The following is an 18,478-nucleotide window of genomic DNA, read 5'->3' on the forward strand; positions in this document are numbered from 1 at the left end:
TAGGGCAGTGGTTCCCAACCCTGTCCTGGAGGAACACCAGGCCAATTGGGTTTTCAGGCTAGCCCTAATGAATATGCATGAAGCAAATTTGCATGCCTATCACTTCCATCATATGCAAATCTCTCTCATGCATATTCATTAGGGCTAGCCTGAAAACCCGATTGGCCTGGTGTTCCTCCAGGACAGGGTTGGGAATCACTGCTGTAGGGAATCCAGCTGTGGAGATCAGTAGGAAATAATGCATCTTGGAGAAGATGTAGATGAGTTCTCACCCATGGGACAAACTCTGAGTTCATCACCATTGAGCCCAGCACCAAGCCGTGAGAGCTGGCATCTCCTGGATCTCCAAAATCTAGTATCTTAGTTTGCGTGGCTTGGACAAAAAAACACAGCCTTCTGCCACGTTGCAGCAAATTCCCAAGTATTCAAGGGAGTGCATGAACTCTGACTCTTCCAAAAGTTAAGATTCAACCTATGTCCTACATCAGTTGGGACAACATGAGCCATTGCTGTCTCTCCCTCATGCCTGGACAGAGCTCTCATCAGCTACTCATTCAAGCACATGGATTCTTGTCTTGCGCAGGTGCGCTGCGATAACTATCACCTTAAAAAGATGCAAGGCACTGTTGCCAGACTGAATGGGAATGCTGAGGACTGTAAATATCTTCCAATACATGGAATCTCAGGAACTTCCTGTAAGCCTGAAATATGGGAATATGTAAGTAGGCCTCTGCCAAATCTAGAGAGGCCAGACATTTCCCAGTTCCACCGAAACAAAGACAGAACTCATGGTCTCCATCCAGAACTGGGGTACCTTTAGCACTGCATTGACTGACTTCAGATCCAAGACTCGTCTCTAGTTATACATCTGACCTTTTCTTGGGCACAATGAAATATATGAGGTAGTTGCCCAAGTCTACGACCTGAGTATCTAGAAGCCATTTTACCATTGCTCGAACCCTGACTGTTTTCTCTGGCCAACTGGCTAGAGAGTCTACAGTAGAGTACAAAAGGATTCGAGCTTGTATCCCTTGAAGAAATCGTTGAGGACTCCAAAGGAACTATGACCTGACCATCCAGGGGCCTGCAGTCATCTACCTGGTAACAACCTCAGGTGATAATCTGTCCATAAGATCATCCAGTCCTTTTCCAAAGGACTTGGCTCTTGAACAGAAGCCTGTTGAAAGTGGCCTTGGAAGCCAAATTTTCTATACATTGCCTGGTCCACAGCATTCTATGGACAGAGATTGAATAAGCAGAAACTTTTCTCATAACTCTGAAAACATCATATAGAGCAGTGGTCTGAAACTTAAACCCTTTGCAGGGCCACATTTTGGATTTGTAGGTCCTTGGAGGGCCTCAGAAAAAATAGTTAATGTCTTATTAAAGAAATGACAATTTTGCATGAGGTTAAACTCTTTATAGTTTATAAATCTTTCCTTTTGGCTAAGTCTTAATAATAATATAATTTATAGTTAAAGAGAGATATGATCAAGAAACTGTTTTATGTGATTATGATAACCATACTGAGGGCCTCAAAATAGTACCTGGTGAGCCGCGAGTTTGAGACCACTGCCCTAGAGGAACCAGAGAGGACTAAGCCCAGCGCTCTCACTCCCCTGCCCCTCATATGCCCTGCAGCACATGGAACATGGACACTTCTCATCCAGTGCAAATTTGGCAGGAACCCACATTAAAACAACTTGAGGAGTCCATCTAGAATGATTTTAAGCAAAATCAATGTGTTTTGAGGCAGATAGAGGCTTTTAAAACAAAATTGGGATCCAAGATGGCTGCGATAGTAATGTTTTGGCACAAAAAAGCAGCCCGGGAGAGCTAAATAAATGCACAGAAAATTCAGCAAAGGGGTTTTTGGAGATGGGGGACACAAATACCAGCCCCAGAAACCTCTAAAACTTCAATTTGTAAAACACCCTGATGTTGCCTATAGGATACAATAGCCTGTACTCGCATTTGTGCTGGCACTGTGCCTGCTTCAGCTGAAACTGCAGCTGGACAATGGAGAGGAATGTGCCTCAGACAAGCATGAAATGTCACTCCAAAAGTCTGTTTCTTTGGACTGCCAATCAGACCCTGAACAAGCCCGAGATCCCAGACCCCCACAGCTCCTCACACATCTTCGGGGGTGGGGGGGAATGCAGCCAGCACCGATAAAGCCCTCAGGACCGACAAAGGGCCACATAGCCTGCATTCAAGCTCTGGAAAAAACCAGGAGTGAACCAGGCTTCCAGGGGAATGGTCCCTTAGTCACCTAAGTGTTAGGGCAGGCTGGCCAGGCAGGTTCCCTGTAAAAGGGTTGCCCTCCTAGCTACAGACTTCTAACCACAGAGCCTCTGTCTTTTCCCAGGCAGAGTTACACCAGTCAGACTAAGGACCTCTTGAGCACCAGAAGCCTCTCCGTTCAGATAAAAACCAGGCAATAAAAAAATCTAAATCAGATCAGAAAGACATAATTCAACTCACTTGTAGAAGGAAAAAAATGAGAAGGTAGGGCACAGCCCAGAGATGCAGAGGCGGAGCTGAGAGAAAAAGATAGATGATGCCTTCTACAAATTCAAGCGTAAAGGAGAATAAACCACTGTTTCAAGGCTCACATGCCTTTTGCACTAGAACTTAGTTCTACTAAAGTCCACCTACACAGAAACTCGAGAACTAAAAAACTGAGCCCCAGTGACAAAAGCAAACATTTTTTCTAGTAATAACCATGAGTAATTTGCTCAGTCACAGAGGGAATGGCATATTCCTTAGACATACAATTAACTTATGGGCCAACGCACTAAATAAAGGGCATCAACACCAACCATTAATGAGTGTTAATTAGTTTACATGAACGGCTTAGGTTAATGATATGTAAATGAGTTTTGTGCTTTTTACAACACTGGCGCATTAACACAGATGTTATCGCAAAAAAGTAACTGCAATGCCACAAGATATTGTTAACTTTTTTAAAATTACATTTATGGGTACTAATTTATATGAGTTTTAGCATGCATTATTAGGTATAGAATAATCTATTTTGCAAGCTTTGCATCTCATTCCCTCATTTGCTTAGATATTTGCATTAGAACATTTGCAAACCAGTCAATGCATGCTGAAAGTACTGATGAAGCATATGAATTGGATTCTAAATAGCACTTTTTTTTTACATATTTGATTTATTACAACACTTAACCACATTCTTCAACAGACAGGCTCGGGTGTGAAACAATTCAAAATCCACCCCACTTCTACATAAAATACTATGAAACCAACACTCTGCTTCGCTGAGACAGGGGATTAACAGACCCGCGAATAACTTTTTCATAAGTTATTTGCCGTCTTCGATTAAAAACCATTGTGGAGGTAAAGAATGACATGGTGACATTTTTAATCACCGTTCCAGTCCCTGCAGATAACCGCAGGAAACCATCCGGTGTCATTCTTTAGTGTCTTTCTCAACCTCAGTCCTTCTACACCAGCATTCTTCAAAGCAAAGCTTGTGGGTCAGTGGCTGGGCCCATTCATATTGATTCTTATGTGAGCCAAGTTTAGGATAATAAAGCCACTGTGACATCACTGATGAGGTTGGCTCTTAGGCACTGGTGGAATGAGGTATTATGACACCACAATCTCAGCTCTGGATACCTGGACAACTAGTGTACCAAAAAACCCAAACAAACCCAACACCCTGGTAGAAATCACTGCGATATGAACAGCAGCAGAAAACCCATTAACAGTTCTAGACAGTATGAAATTTTAGACTTATGTACCAGTTGTAGACATTAAATATTCCATTCCTACCTAGCCTTTCCTTGTGTTTTATATGTTTGTATAAGTTGGTTTTTTATTATGTTTAGTAGATTTAGTTTTTTTTGTTAGTTACGTTTGTTTCCCCTAACTGTAATTTTTATCGATTTGTACATCACCTAGAATTTGGAATAGGCGATTAATCAAATTCTATAATAAACTTGAAACTTGATAGACACACATAAATGTCACCGAGAAACCCTATGGTGACATAATACTGAACAGTAGGTTCATGTTATTTATATTCCTGGATAACTTTATAACCCAAATATTGGATGGTTCAAGTTGGTTTTATGTAGCATGTAACAGAATGATGTATCGCGCCCCAAAATCAGAGTTAACACAATCTAGATACCCATTTACACATGGGCCCAACATCTTGAAGTATTCTCTAATTTCTTTTAATATTAGACATCATGCCTGGATGCTTGCCTAATCTCGGGGTATTGCTATGTGCCCCTTCTCCAGCTGTTCCTACAATACTACTAATGCTATACAGACTCTCTCTACTAGGTTTGTCATATATTTTTAAATATTTTTACTTCTCCACTGCTTCAAAATAAAAAGGTATGGCAATGGTTTACAATTAGAAACAGTGAAATCATTCAAAGAGCATCATCTTACCAATATACAGTGATGAATCTTTCCTTCTCACGTGGTCATCGATGTAGGAGACTCCCAACGGCTGCACGGGTGTAGCACCAATTCCTAATAGGACCTGGGCTCCAATAAGGAGTAGGTACATCATGTTGGTGGCCGTTCTGTTCCTACAGATAAGATCGGGATCTGGTCCTTCATCGCTGGCCGACCCATTAACAGCGCACACATCCCTTCCTTCCGCCCCCCATCGTATTTCTCCCGACTCATACTCGTACTGATGAGTCAGAAATTCAGGCAGAGCCGAAAGAAGAGCTCCTAAGGCCATCACTATTCCTCCACATCCTATCAAGCGTGGTCTGTGGCCCCTGGCTCCAAAGTAACTCACAAAAAGAATGAGTGCCAAGTTCCCAATCTCAAAGCTGCTGGCGATGACTCCAACATCCGTACTTTGCAAGTTGAACCTTCGTTCCAGGGTTGTTAAAACACTTACCTGAAAAAAGGAAAAAGGGGATATATCAGTATATCTGTAGTGAAACTTGCACACGAATGCTTAAGTAAAAGAATCAATGGCCCATATTGTTTATTGAGGTTTTTGATTGAACGCTTTTTCGAAACTACAAAGCGTTGAACAAAATTAAAAATTAACATTTAAACAAAAATTTAACAACTAAAGCATACATTTCTATAATGAAACATCTATTATTAATTAAACAATAAAAAACTACATGACTGACAACAAATACGTGCTAGGTAAAAAGGACCGAAAAGCCCCAGAAGAGGGGGAGAAATACAATCGATATAGAAAATGTGATAAACATTTAAGGTAAACACAAAAGGGGATTGGGAAAATAAATGTAAGAAACCAGAATAAGTTAATTACTAAAACACAGTTGATCAATTAAAAGCATCTTTAAAAAGAAAGCATTTTAAATTGCTTTTAAATTTTTTAAAGTTTTTTTTCCATATTTAAGTGTAAAGGAAGAGTATTCCAAATCATAGGGGCTGTCACAGAAAAGATTGAGGTACGACGTGTACCAATTATTTTTAAAGATGGAATGTTAAGATTATATTGAGAAATAGATCTTAAAGCTCTCGGAGGGTCATATTCTGAAAACAGCACTGTTTTTTTTAGGTGCCTGAGCCAAGTGAAAAACACTGTTTGAATGCCATTTTAAACTGGTTTTTCAAGGCGCCAACCACGTCTCCATAAGTGCTTTACGGCACCCAACGCCACTGTAGGCCGGACTAACACCAGAAGTGGCATTAGGCGCCGTAGAGCGCCTATGGAGGCACGATTCACATCAAAAGGTAAACGCCAGAAATGTACACTTTGAAAACCCCGGCCTACATTTCCGGTGCCATCTTTGCCAGAGGTGTGATTCTTTAAACAGCGCTGTCGCGCAGTTGACATGCAATCGGCGGCCGCTTTTAAAGGGGCTGCCATGAACAGTGAGGTTTAGAGCAGCCGGGCCAACGTGTCCTTAATACAAAAGGGGCACAGAAGATGCTGTTGTAATGATAAATAAAGCGACCAGATTGAAGACAGCAAATTTATGTATAACAATTTTTATTGAAAGAATCAATCGGTACAATAGGATAATACAAAAATACATTCAGTACAATAAGAATTACAATAATATTTCATACAAATTTAAATCATTCTTTCAAATTTAATTTCTATATGAATTAATTCAATCTTATCTACACCCCCCTTAATTCCATCCCCTACCCACTATCTTCCCCTAAATGAAATCCCTCACCCTGGATGAAAGTTGACAAAAATAAAGATTGAAGACAGCAAAATTAAATACGACCAACTCAACAGCACTCTTGCACTGTATAAAAATGTACTTAGGGTCGGGTTCAGTAAAAAGTGCGGTCGTGCTCTGCGCTAAGCGCCAGATCTGGGGGCTTAGCACTAAGCAACCTTTATAGCAGTGTATTGCAAACTGTGTGCCACGGCAGATTCCAGGCGTACCCCAACGAGACACCGGTAAGGAGATGCACGGCGAGAAGCACGTCCTGTAGGCAGTCAGCCAGCACAGACGATCTCCTCCTCTCAGGCGACTCTCTTCCTCTTCCTGGATACCCCACCGACGAAGTGACAGGTTCAGGGTCACAGTCAGAAGGCCTCCGCGAATGCGTCAACGTGATGTCATGCACGCACGCGACATCATCCTGGAAACGTCCGCGTGCCTTCTGGCCAGGGCACCAGGTTTAGCGTGCCGCCGGGCCAAAAAGTTTGCGGGACACTGCTTTATAGAATACACTTCTCCCTCGTCATTCGCGGGGGGATACGGGCAGAGCCGGACTGCGAATGCCGAAAAACCGCGATTATCCGGCTCTGACCCACCCCCACCTCCCTGACGCCTTCCCGGCCTTACCTGATGGTCTAGAGGGCTTTCGGGGCAGGAGCGATCTTCCTACGCTCCTGCCCCATGCAGATCGCCATCAGGAAATGGCTGTAGGGAGTTCCCGACGTAGTCTCGAGAGACTACGGGAACTCCCAGCACCATTTCCTCATGGCGATCTGCACGGGGCAGGAGCGTAGGAAGATGGCTTCTTCCCCGAAAGCCCTCTAGACCACCAGGTAAGGCTGGGAAGGCGGCAGGGAGGAAAAAAAGATGGATTTTTTTTACATTAAGACTGTTTTTTTTTTTATTTTCCCCCTCTCCAAAAAAAAATTGCGTGATTATATGAAACCGCGAGTGCAGGAACCGCGAATGGGAAGGGGGAAGTGTAGTCTTTAGCATAGATTCCTTGGCATGCAACCTAATGAACATAAGAATAACCTTACTGGGTCAGAGCAATGGTCCACCTAGCCCAGTATCCCGTCTTCATGGAGGCCAAAACCCAATTAGTGGCAGAATTCCATGCCACCGATCCACAGCATATCACTGTAGTGCTAAAGGATCTCCAGATGCAAGCCAGAAGCAACAACCTCACATCCACTACTACCACTACTTATCACTTATTTAGCTCTGAAAGGCGTATGCAGTGCTTTACATTTTGACATTTATAGACAGTCCCTGCTCAAAAGAGTTTACAATCTAACTTGGACAGACAGACATGACATATAGGGTTGGGGATGCAGCCTAGCTCCCCATCGATCTAGCCCCCTGCCGTGCCCTTCTCTCCTGTCACCCATCACACTCAAATTCATGCAACTCCATAATAGCTGGGCCTAAATGACCCTATTTTCTAAACCTGCACCTAAATTTTGGGAATGCCCCTCTGCTGGACACCCCCCCTTTGGAGTCGTGTGGAAGACAATTTAGGCATGCAGTATTATAGAAGAGCACACAGGCAGATTTGTGCATATGTACTATGCAGTGCCAATTAATGTCAATAATTCATTTTTAATAGTTAATTAACTAATTAGTTGGTACCCAGATCAAGGGATCTGGGGTGAGATGGGGGGTTAGTTTCTTCTCTATTCTTGTGCGAATTCCCTCAAAAGATACATCAGATGGGGAGCCCCTCTGTACTACAACTAAACCCTGCACAGGAGAAAAATGTGGAATGCAAGAGAAGAATTTGGCTGAATTATTAATTGCTAGAGGACACACGTCAAGGCCTTTGTCCTCCTAAATGATGCCGCTGAGCTGCACTGCATGAAGTACATCTCTGTGCGTGACTGAAATATGGGCAGTATGAATTTGGTGACTGACCCTACTAATCCAGTAACACAGCACTGAAGCCTACACATCTCGTCAAAAGGATCTGCTGCAAATTTATCATTGCAAGGAAGACAAAAAGATAAGTAGTAATGCAGCCGGGCTGCTGCTATTTATAAGATTCACATTGCACGGCTGTTAAACATTAAATAAACATACATTTAAATCAGATCTTTAACGAGTGCCGACTTCAAGAATAGCTTAGCTGCCATTCCTTCTGCACCTAGAAATGAAATCAAAATAAACCAAGCTTGCCACTTCCTTAGTAAGAGGGTTACTATTAGTGTCCACTGGGAAGAGCACCTACTTCATTTCCTTCACAAACCAAGCTGCACAGCTAACAATATTTCTGCGGCGGGGTCTAGGCTGTTAGGAGGGGCTGCATTTTCTGCCCCAAAGTACTGCTTTAATATTAAGACGAGTGTAGAGAGGACTCATTCGAAAGTGAATGTTCTAAACTTTCAAAAACCTACCTTTGTTCTGATGTGGGATTACGTCAAGGAATTGTCTGGATGGGAACATCTAGAACAGCGGTTCTCAACCTGTGGGTCGCGACCCCTTTGGGGGTCGAAGCCTAAAGGAATGGTACAGTTTAGTGGGTGAAGAACTTTTGTATACAAAAGAGGAGCAGGACTTGGGTGTGATAGTTTGTGATGATCTTAAGGTAGCCAAATAGGTTGAAAAGGCAACGGTGAATGCTATAGGGAGACGAATGGAAAGTAGGAAAAAGGAGGTATTGATACCCCTGTATAAGACTCCGGTGAGACTGCATTGATACATTTTTAAACACTTTAGATCAGGGGTGTCCAACCTTTTGGCTTCCCTGGGCCGCACTGGCTGAAAAAAATGTTTCTGGGGCCGCACAAATGCGTAAACGCTGCAGCAAGACAGAGGAGGGAGCTGGCAAGACGGTAAACACCTGGGGGGCAGCAGAGGAAAACACTGCATCACTCTCGACCGGGACCGCACAAAATACTTCACGGGGCCGCAGGTTGGACACCCCTGCTTTAGATCTACGTAGCAACCACTGAGAGCTTAAGCAAACTAACTCATTTCTCTAGTCTGGATCCCAGCTGGCCCTAAAGTGCAATACTTTCCAATAAAGAAATTGCACAGAGGAACATTTTCCATTTTTTTTTTTTGTTTGAATGAATCATAGCTACGGAAGAGCAGAGTCGATCCAGCTGCTAATCTGACTTGATTCAGGCACTTGTGTACCGTAACAACTAATTAAGTGAGGAACGGGCACATCACTTTTGGACAGATTCTAAAGCAAACAGTTTTGCAGAACAAACAACTCAAAAACAAAATATTTTACGGTTTAATGAACGGACAGAATTTACAGAGTTACATGATGCAGCGAAATACACTCACGAGCAGCCCGTGACAATGAAAACGTCGGAAGACACGAAGAGAAGGCTGCGTGTGTCCAGGCACTCTCCACCAAGCTAAAACGAATCCCCTCCTTCTCTACAAATTCTGCCACCTTTCTTTTTACACCTCCAAGAGCTGGAAAACAGGTTAGGCCAGGCCTTTAGCAGGCATTCTGACCGTTTACAGTTTAGAAAGATGTTGAAGACAACTGTTTGTGGAGGCTTTTCTCTGAAATTATGTTGGTAAGGCATATGCAATAAGAATCCTGAACTGTGATTGTTGCACTTTATTTAGTGGGGATGGTTAATGTGTAAATTCATTGAGCTTCTGACATTATTTCAAGATGATTAAATTACTATGTAATTGCAATGTACTTTGAATGCATTTCGTCCATGAACTATTGTGAACGTTTTAATTGTTAACCACTTAGTTATAGGCAGTTTAGAAATTTTAGAAATAAAAGTTATTTCTTAGCATAAAACTGTGGCAAATATTAACACTTGGGGCATTTTAACATAGGACAAGAAAAAAATGTTTGTGGGAAATTTATAAATTAAATTATTTTATTTTAATCAAAAGGATAGACACACATACAAACACAAGACGGATTTCTCGAGCTCAGGAATGTGCTCCCAGGACCGCGAGCTGCCATGAGAGGTCGCAGCAGCCATTTCAGCAGGGAGCAACTGGGGGGGTGGGCTGTGCTCCTGCCCTCAACAACCCCCGCCACTGGACCACCTGCAGGGAGGAAGGGGCCTACCTACACGGGGAGAGGGAAAGGGAGGGAACTTTGTTCACCGGCTGTAGAGAAGGGTTAGGAAGAGGGTCAGGGGGGCAACACATTTTAAAACCAATATCACCTGTACAACTGTAGAAGTTATAAGGGTATATCTGGCTATTTAAAAAGTTATGGAGCCTTTTACTAAGCGTCAACATGAAGCTTAAACTGGTGTACAGTGGGACATTCCCAAACATTCTGTAGTATGCTATCCATTTTTTGGAGGGGGGGTGTCTAGGGGGCTGGAGAATGAGTATTCCTGCCCTAACCAGTTAACACAGCTATTTTACGGTGCACTAAATCAGTGTTCTTCAACCTTTTCACACCTATGGACCGGCGGAAATAAAAGAATTATTTTGTAGACCGGCAAACTACCAAAACTGAAATAAAACCCCACGTCCCCACCCCATCCAAGCTGCTCAGTCCTCATCCTGTCCCCATGAACTCAGTCCCCGTCTCCATCCCGTGTACAGGGAGTGGGGAAAGAGAGAGATCCATGGTGCATCTCTCCCACTCCCTCTACTGCCATAGCCAACATTTTTCCCTCTCTCATCCCCCCCGGATCATGTGCATTTTTCACATTGCCCACCAGCCCCATGCCCAACATTTCTCTTTCTATCACCCCTCTCCAGCACCATGCCACACTTCTCCCTCCATCACTATGTCCAACATTCCTCCCCCTTGCAGCCCCTTCAATAGGTCCCTCTGTTCCCTCTCATCCTTCTCTCCCTCCATGCCCAACAATTTTCCTCTTTCTTCCTTTCCTCATGTGCACCTCTTTCCCTCTCACTTACACACTCATCCCCAATAATTCTCCCTTTCTATCTCCTCCCTTGTGTCCCAAGTTCATGCCTCCTCCCTTCCTTCTGTGTCCTGAATTCGTGTCCCCCCCTCCCTGCCTTCCAATCTTTGTCCCAAATTCATGCCCCTCTCATGTCCCAATGTGCTCCTCCTCCCCTTTCTCCCTTTGGCCCACGTTATCCCTTCTCTCTCTTACTTGGTTCAGTGCCGTCCAGCTGGGCATGCCCCCCTCTGCCGAAGCCAGATCAGTGTCCCCTGCAAGTGCATTTCTGTCTTCCTTCCAGTTTGGCTGCTCCTTATCTTCAGTGCCAGCTGCACTTATTTGCTGGGACAGCGCGCAGCAGCTCTTGCACACCCCTGACCCGGTTCCGGACAGGGAGGGAGGAAGAGAATAATCAAAGCCTCTTAGAAATCTTAACTGTCAAAAGCGTCTTTATACAGAAAGCGTTTTAGGAATCCTTTGAATTTTTCTACTGACTTCCCTCAATTGTTTTGGTAGTGAATTCCACGTTTGTGGGGCTACGACTGAAAAGATAGTATCCCTTCAGGTATTAATACACCTTAAGGATGGGACGGACAGGAGGTTTTTGTCATCAGATCATTAATGTTCTTGATGGAGCGTAAGGAACGAGCATTCTCCCTGGGAATAGGGGAAATTTACAGATTAATACTTTCCTCTCACAAATAGCCTAATCAATAATATACCGAACTCCGTTGAATAAGCTAATGTCCAGAACAGAATTACTCATACTTTCTGAATATTAGGTAATGTTTAAAAAAAGACGGCTAGAAGGCAACACTCAAGATGGTAATTACTATACTGTATCATGCTATGTTTATCCCAGACTTTATGCAATGTCACAAGACATATTTACTGCATTAATATTACAGGGCTATGTCTGAAAAGCTACCATATTCATGCCTGGAGGTTACGTTTTTAATGTAAAATATATTTTACTAAAGTACATCACGAGAGATTGGTCTCAGCAGTGCTACAGGGTATGAAATAATTGCCTAGGATCCATGTTGCCAATAGCAATAAGAAATGATTTTCCGGTTTCAGGCTCCTCGGGTTTCTAGTGAAAATTTTTTTTAAGATCATGTCCCTGCCAGAAATGCTGAAAAGGAATTAGCTTGACAGCGTCAGAAGATTTAGAGGAAAGGTGTTACGTGCGGGAGAGACATGACATGGGCCCACCAGTAAAGCAATCGCAAACCTTAATTTACATTAGCTGCTACCAAAAGTTGTGGTTCAGTTTAGAGCAGTGGTCTCCAACTCAAACCCTTTGCAGGGCCACATTTTGGATTTGTAGGTCCTTGGAGGGCCGCAGAAAAAATAGTTAATGTCTCATTAAAGAAATGACAATTTTGCAGGAGGTAAAACTCTTTATAGTTTATAAATCTTTCCTTTTGGCTAAGTCTTAATAATAACATTGTCATTTATAGCTAAAGAGACAGATGATCAAGAAACGGTTTTATTTTACTTTTGTGATTATGATAAACAGACTGAGGGCCTCAAAATAGGACCTGGCGGGCCGCATGTTTGAGACCACTGGTTTAGAATCACAAAACTATACCAATTATACAAAGGGGGCAGGACCACACCTTCCACTTTGGGAATATAAATGAAAACAAATCATCAGGCTGAACCGCATTTTTGCAATACCAGAAAATAGGATGCCAAAGATCTCTCTCGAAACATCTTCAACAAAACCTCTTACTTGCACAGGTTATAGAATAGTGCCAGTTATGTATGCAACTTAAATAATATATTAGACGCTAATTGGCACTACCAATAATCATCTGTAATTGGAATTGGTACGCCGTTTAAAAAAAAAAAAAAAAAAAACCCCAGTTCTTCAGGTGCATGATTGTTTTTCTTCCTTACTTTGCAACATGGCGCATTGTCGGAATAAAAACTTACAGAATTACCAAAGCCAGTGGTTCCTAAACCAGCCAGTCAGGTTTTCAAGATATTCCTAATGAATATGCATGAGCCAAGGGTTGTTATCTCACCCACATTACCCTAAAGATACTGGGCCAGCCTTGGTTTTGTACCCACTGCATGCATGGAGATAGTTTTAGTTCTCTTTTTTGGGAAAATCAAATCTATGTCTCTGAATACGCAATGGGTTTAAATTAGAACTGGATTGCAGTCTTGGGTTAGCCTGGTCCAGGCAGTAACCACAGTCCTCACTGCATTCTATAAGCCACTATGAAACTCTTGAAAAAAGAGACTCTAAAAGCATGTTCTTTCCTTGCCACTTAAACCAGAACAGGAGTGGCGTTTTCACAATGTCCTTCATTTCAAATACCGTACTTTAGTTCCAACTCTCAAGAATGGTGCCTGAATCAGAGGTACTGGACGTCGCTGCTCGGTGCATTAACTGAACCAGGAATTTCTAAGCTATGCTGAATGCTCGAAGCCTTTAGCTCTGTCTAAAGATAAAACACTAGTCAGCATTCTCAGTCTGGAATTAATCTGCGCTGACCTTATTATCAAAAGTGAGAAATAAGTGCCTGATGTGTTTGGCATCTGAAAGATGATTCACAGAGTATGCTATGGTGTGATTCAAAATGAGCCTATCATTGAACAGCAAGAAAATCTGCGACATACATTCCTCGTTAAACTTCAGTGATTAACTATGCCCATATGTTATGCTAGAAATGGGCCAGCGCACTTTAAAAATTAAATAGTACACGAAGGATAATATCTTTGGGCACTGCATAAAAATTAATTTTCACAATTTGGGCATCTATGAGACAAACATGGTTTTTTTTTTGTTACATAGATCTTTTTGGACCCCTGTTCGTTCCCCCTCCCCATTCGCGGTTTCTGCACTCGCGATTTTTTTCTGGGGAGGGAGAAAATTTTAAAAAAACATATTTTATACCTCCCTGCCGCCTTCCCAGCCTTACCTGGTGGTTTAGCGGGCTTTCGGGGCAGGAGCGATCTTCCTACGCTCCTGCCCCGTGCAGATCGCCATGAGGAAATGGCTGTAGGGCGTTCCCGTCGTAGTCTCGAGGGACTACGGGAACTCACAGCAGCCATTTCCTCATGGCGATCTGCACGGGGCAGGAGCGTAGGAAGATCGCTCCTGCCACGAAAGCCCTCTAGACCAATCAGGTAAGGCCGGGAAGGCGGCAGGGAGGTGGGGGTGGGTCAGAGCCGGATAATCGCGGTTTTTCACCATTCACAGTCCGGCTCTGTCCGTATCCCCCGCAAATAACGAGGGAGAAGTGTAGTTCCAAGTCTGATAGATGCTGGCACTGTCGTCTTGAGGTAGAGACTTTAGATCATTTACTGTACTATTGTCCCTCGATACTTGGGTTTTGGAGATCCATTTGGGTTCAAGTGAATAAAATGTTGGAAAATCCAGTGGCATTGTCATACAATACCGTGCTATTTGGCACATTAATGAGGGCTAAAAGCCAAATATCTTCTCTTTGTTATGCCATACAACTTATTATGAGAAACTGGAAAAGTTGGGATCGGTTAAATTATACTTTCTTGTGGGAATCTCTATGCCACACGTTTAAAATGGAACGTATGATTGCTATACAACAGGGACATTATAGAAAGTTTATGGATATTTGGGAGCCATTGACAAAATTCTGCCCTGCTAGATCCAGGGGCAAAAGGAAAGGGGCACGATCCACGTTAAACTATGTGCTGGAATGCCCACCCAACATAACAGGTCTGGGGCTACGCTACTGACATGAACATGTTCAAGTCTAAACTAGAGAATGACATGGTGACAAAATTCATCACCGTTACCGACCCCGCAGATAACCGCGGTAAACCATCTTCATGTAATTCTTTAAGGAGAGAGGGAAGAATCAGAGTATGAATGGCCACAACCACTGACCCGCAAGCTTTGCTTTGAAGAATGCTGGTGTAGAAGGATTGAGGCTGAAATAGACACTAAAAAATGACATGGGCTTATTCCCCGCGGTTATCCGCGGGGACAGGAACGGTGATGAATTTTGTCACCGTGTCATTCTCTAGTCTAAACAAACACTGCCCAGCACAGCAACAGAAGATACTGACACCTTGTGGTAAATACTAGCTCACGTTTTCTGACGGACAAAAAGTGTGCATTACTTAACAGACTCGTTCGTCTCTTCCACCTATCAATAATATCAGGGATTAAATGAGATTCTCCTCCCTTGGAACATCCTGTTTAGCTATGTTTTCACTTTCCCATCTCCCTTGGCTTCCTTTAGGATTAGTCTGTCACTGACCTTATTATTCAGCTACGATTTCACATAACTGGCAACAGTGCTGTAATATCAAACATAATCTTACAGCCATTAAGTAAATTGGCATACGAGAGAGCGTATTATTAACAGAGAAAAACCAAGATCGCTCGGCAAATGGCTATGACCACTGTAGTCCACATCGACCTCACCGCCTCACTTTAATAAACTTGCAAATATCTATGTTTTTGAAAGATGACACAATCTGTCACGTATTTTAGAGCATAACAGAAACCTAGCCCATTAAGTTAATTACAAAAGCGAGGATGATCAATATCCCGCCTTTCTGCCAGTCCTCTCAATACCTCAGAATATTGTCGAAACTCCTTTGGGTGACTGCTATTTCAAATATGGATTTGTTTGGTGTCAGAAAAGAATGATTAGTGCATGTGGAAGGTAGACATACATAGCACACACAGACCACAACAAAATTCTTACATTTTTTTCCAAAGTGGTGGATATTTGAACAACACCCGTGGTCTTTATTGGTGTATTGGTTTTCCCAGTGGCGTACCTAGCATATGTGACACCCGGGGCCCATCATTTTTTGACACCCCCCCCCCCCCCATCTATATCCAAAATATGATTTTTGGTAACAATCCACATATCGAACAAGAGTGTTCCTAGGAAAAGGCAGCATCTTAAACACTGCAGTGAGCACTAGAACACCAACACATACATTGTAAAACTAAACAAACCAGATCCTGCACAGTCAATTGATCCTGTACAGTCGATGCTATCAGAAAGCCATGTCCCTTTCATACACACAGACAGATACACCCTCGCCCAATATGGAATAATCACAAACTAAAAATAGAAATATATAGACAAAAGTTAAACTGAACTGCCAAGAAACTATAGTAACATAGTAACATAGTAGATGACGGCAGATAAAGACCCGAATGGTCCATCCAGTCTGCCCAACCTGATTCAATTTAAATTTTTTTTTTTTCTTCTTAGCTATTTCTGGGAAAGAATCCAAAGCTCTACCCGGTACTGTGCTTGGGTTCCAACTGCCGAAATCTCTGTTAAGACTTACTCCAGCCCATCTACACCCTCCCAGCCATTGAAGCCCTCCCCTGCCCATCCTCCACCAAACGGCCATATACAGACACAGACCGAGCAAGTCTGCCCAGTAACTGGCCTAGTTCAATATTTAATATTATTTTCTGATTCTAAATCTTCTGTGTTCATCCCACGCTTCTTTGAACTCAGTCACAGTTTTACTCTCCACCACCTCTCTCGGGAGCGCATTCCAGGCATCCACTACCCTCTCCGTAAAGTAGAATTTCCTAACATTGCCCCTGAATCTACCACCCCTCAACCTCAAATTATGTCCTCTGGTTTTATCATTTTCCTTTCTCTGGAAAAGATTTTGTTCTACGTTAATACCCTTTAAGTATTTGAACGTCTGAATCATATCTCCCCTGTCTCTCCTTTCCTCTAGGGTATACATATTCAGGGCTTCCAGTCTCTCCTCATATGTCTTCTGGCGCAAGCCTCCTATCATTTTCGTCGCCCTCCTCTGGACCGCCTCAAGTCTTCTTACATCTTTCGCCAGATACGGTCTCCAAAACTGAACACAATACTCCAAGTGGGGCCTCACCAATGACCTGTACAGGGGCATCAACACCTTCTTTCTTCTACTGACTACGCCTCTCTTTATACAGCCCAGAATCCTTCTGGCAGCAGCCACTGCCTTGTCACACTGTTTTTTCGCCTTTAGATCTTCGGACACTATCACCCCAAGGTCCCTCTCCCCGTCCGTGCATATCAGCTTCTCTCCTCCCAGCATATACGGTTCCTTCCTATTATTAATCCCCAAATGCATTACTCTGCATTTCTTTGCATTGAATTTTAGTTGCCAGGCATTAGACCATTCCTCTAACTTTTGCAGATCCTTTTTCATATTTTCCACTCCCTCTTCGGTGTCTACTCTGTTACAAATCTTGGTATCATCTGCAAAAAGGCACACTTTTCCTTCTAACCCTTCAGCAATGTCACTTACATACATATTGAACAGGACTGGCCCCAGCACCGAACCCTGACTCTGTATACAATGCAACATCACAAAAACAGTAATACATGTCCTCTAATACTGTACAAAATATAAAGACAGTAGATGTAAATTTGAAAAACTGATACATAACAATCACCACTTTACAAATTAACAAATAAAAATAAAACAAATAATGAGAAATAAGAAAATACCATTTCATTGGACTAATCCATTTTTCAATTAACTTTCAGAGGCCAAATCTTTCTTCAGAACAGTACAGTATACTGCTGTTATAGTATCCTGTCCTGAGGAAAGGGGTTTAGTCCAAAAAATTGCCTTATTTCCATTTTCTATTTGTAAACTTTTATCAATACAGTTACAATACTACTTGATTCTAACTACCTTTTGTCATTTCTGCTTTAATCATCTTCTCTTTGCTCTCTTCTTTCTATACAGCGTTTGTCCTCTCTCCCTTCCATGCAACATCTGCCCTCTCTTTGCCCATACAGCAAGCTTCTGCCCTCTCTCTCTCTCTACCTCTTCCATCTACTGTCCACCCTCTCTCTCTTCCATTTGGCATCTACCATCTTTCTATGTCCCTTCAATAAACTGTATATCCTGGGTCCCTACTCTCCTTTGCACATGATTCATTTCAGCTTCACCCCTCTCCATTTTTCTGTCTCCACCCCCTCCCCTATGCTTTGGCATCTCTCTCTTTCTCTTCTCCTTTCCTTTATTCCTTCCCATTCCACACCATAGTGTGGTATCTCTAGCTCCTTCCCTTCTCTCCCCCCATGCCATGGCATCTCTTCCTCCCCCTCCATGGTCTGGTATCTCTTTTCCTTTTTTCCTTTCCCTCCCTCCCATGGACTTGGCATCTCTGGTTCCTCTCCCTTGTCTTCCTTCTCCCTCCTTCCCTCTCTCTCCCCAATTGGGTGCTGCAGCAGCAGCAGCAGCATTTCTCTCCCCCCCATTCACTGTGCAACAACAGCATTTCTCCCCTCCCTTTCCTGTGCATTTTTCCCCCTTGCCTGTGCAGCATTTCTTCCCCCCCCCCTTGCCTGTGCAGCATTTCTTCCCCTCTTGCCTGTGCATCAGCAGCAGCATTTCTCTCCCCCTTGCCTGTGCAGCATTTCTCCCCCTTTCCCTGTGCAGAAGCAGCAGCATGTCTCCCCCCTTGCC

General features: G+C 43.1%; 1 protein-coding gene across 2 annotated transcripts in view; it reads right to left on the reverse strand.

Moving 5' to 3' along the window:
* SLCO3A1 (solute carrier organic anion transporter family member 3A1) overlaps window positions 1-18,478 on the reverse strand; it is a 214,752-nt gene that overhangs the window by 179,497 nt on the left and 16,777 nt on the right. For both annotated transcript variants that reach the window (XM_033920897.1, XM_033920896.1), the window contains exon 2: window positions 4,432-4,897. In XM_033920897.1, coding sequence (XP_033776788.1) covers window positions 4,432-4,897 — 466 coding nt within the window. The remainder of the gene's footprint in view (window positions 1-4,431; window positions 4,898-18,478) is intronic.

This window comes from Geotrypetes seraphini, chromosome 14 (assembly GCF_902459505.1).
Source record: "Geotrypetes seraphini chromosome 14, aGeoSer1.1, whole genome shotgun sequence".
Lineage (NCBI taxonomy): Eukaryota > Metazoa > Chordata > Amphibia > Gymnophiona > Dermophiidae > Geotrypetes > Geotrypetes seraphini.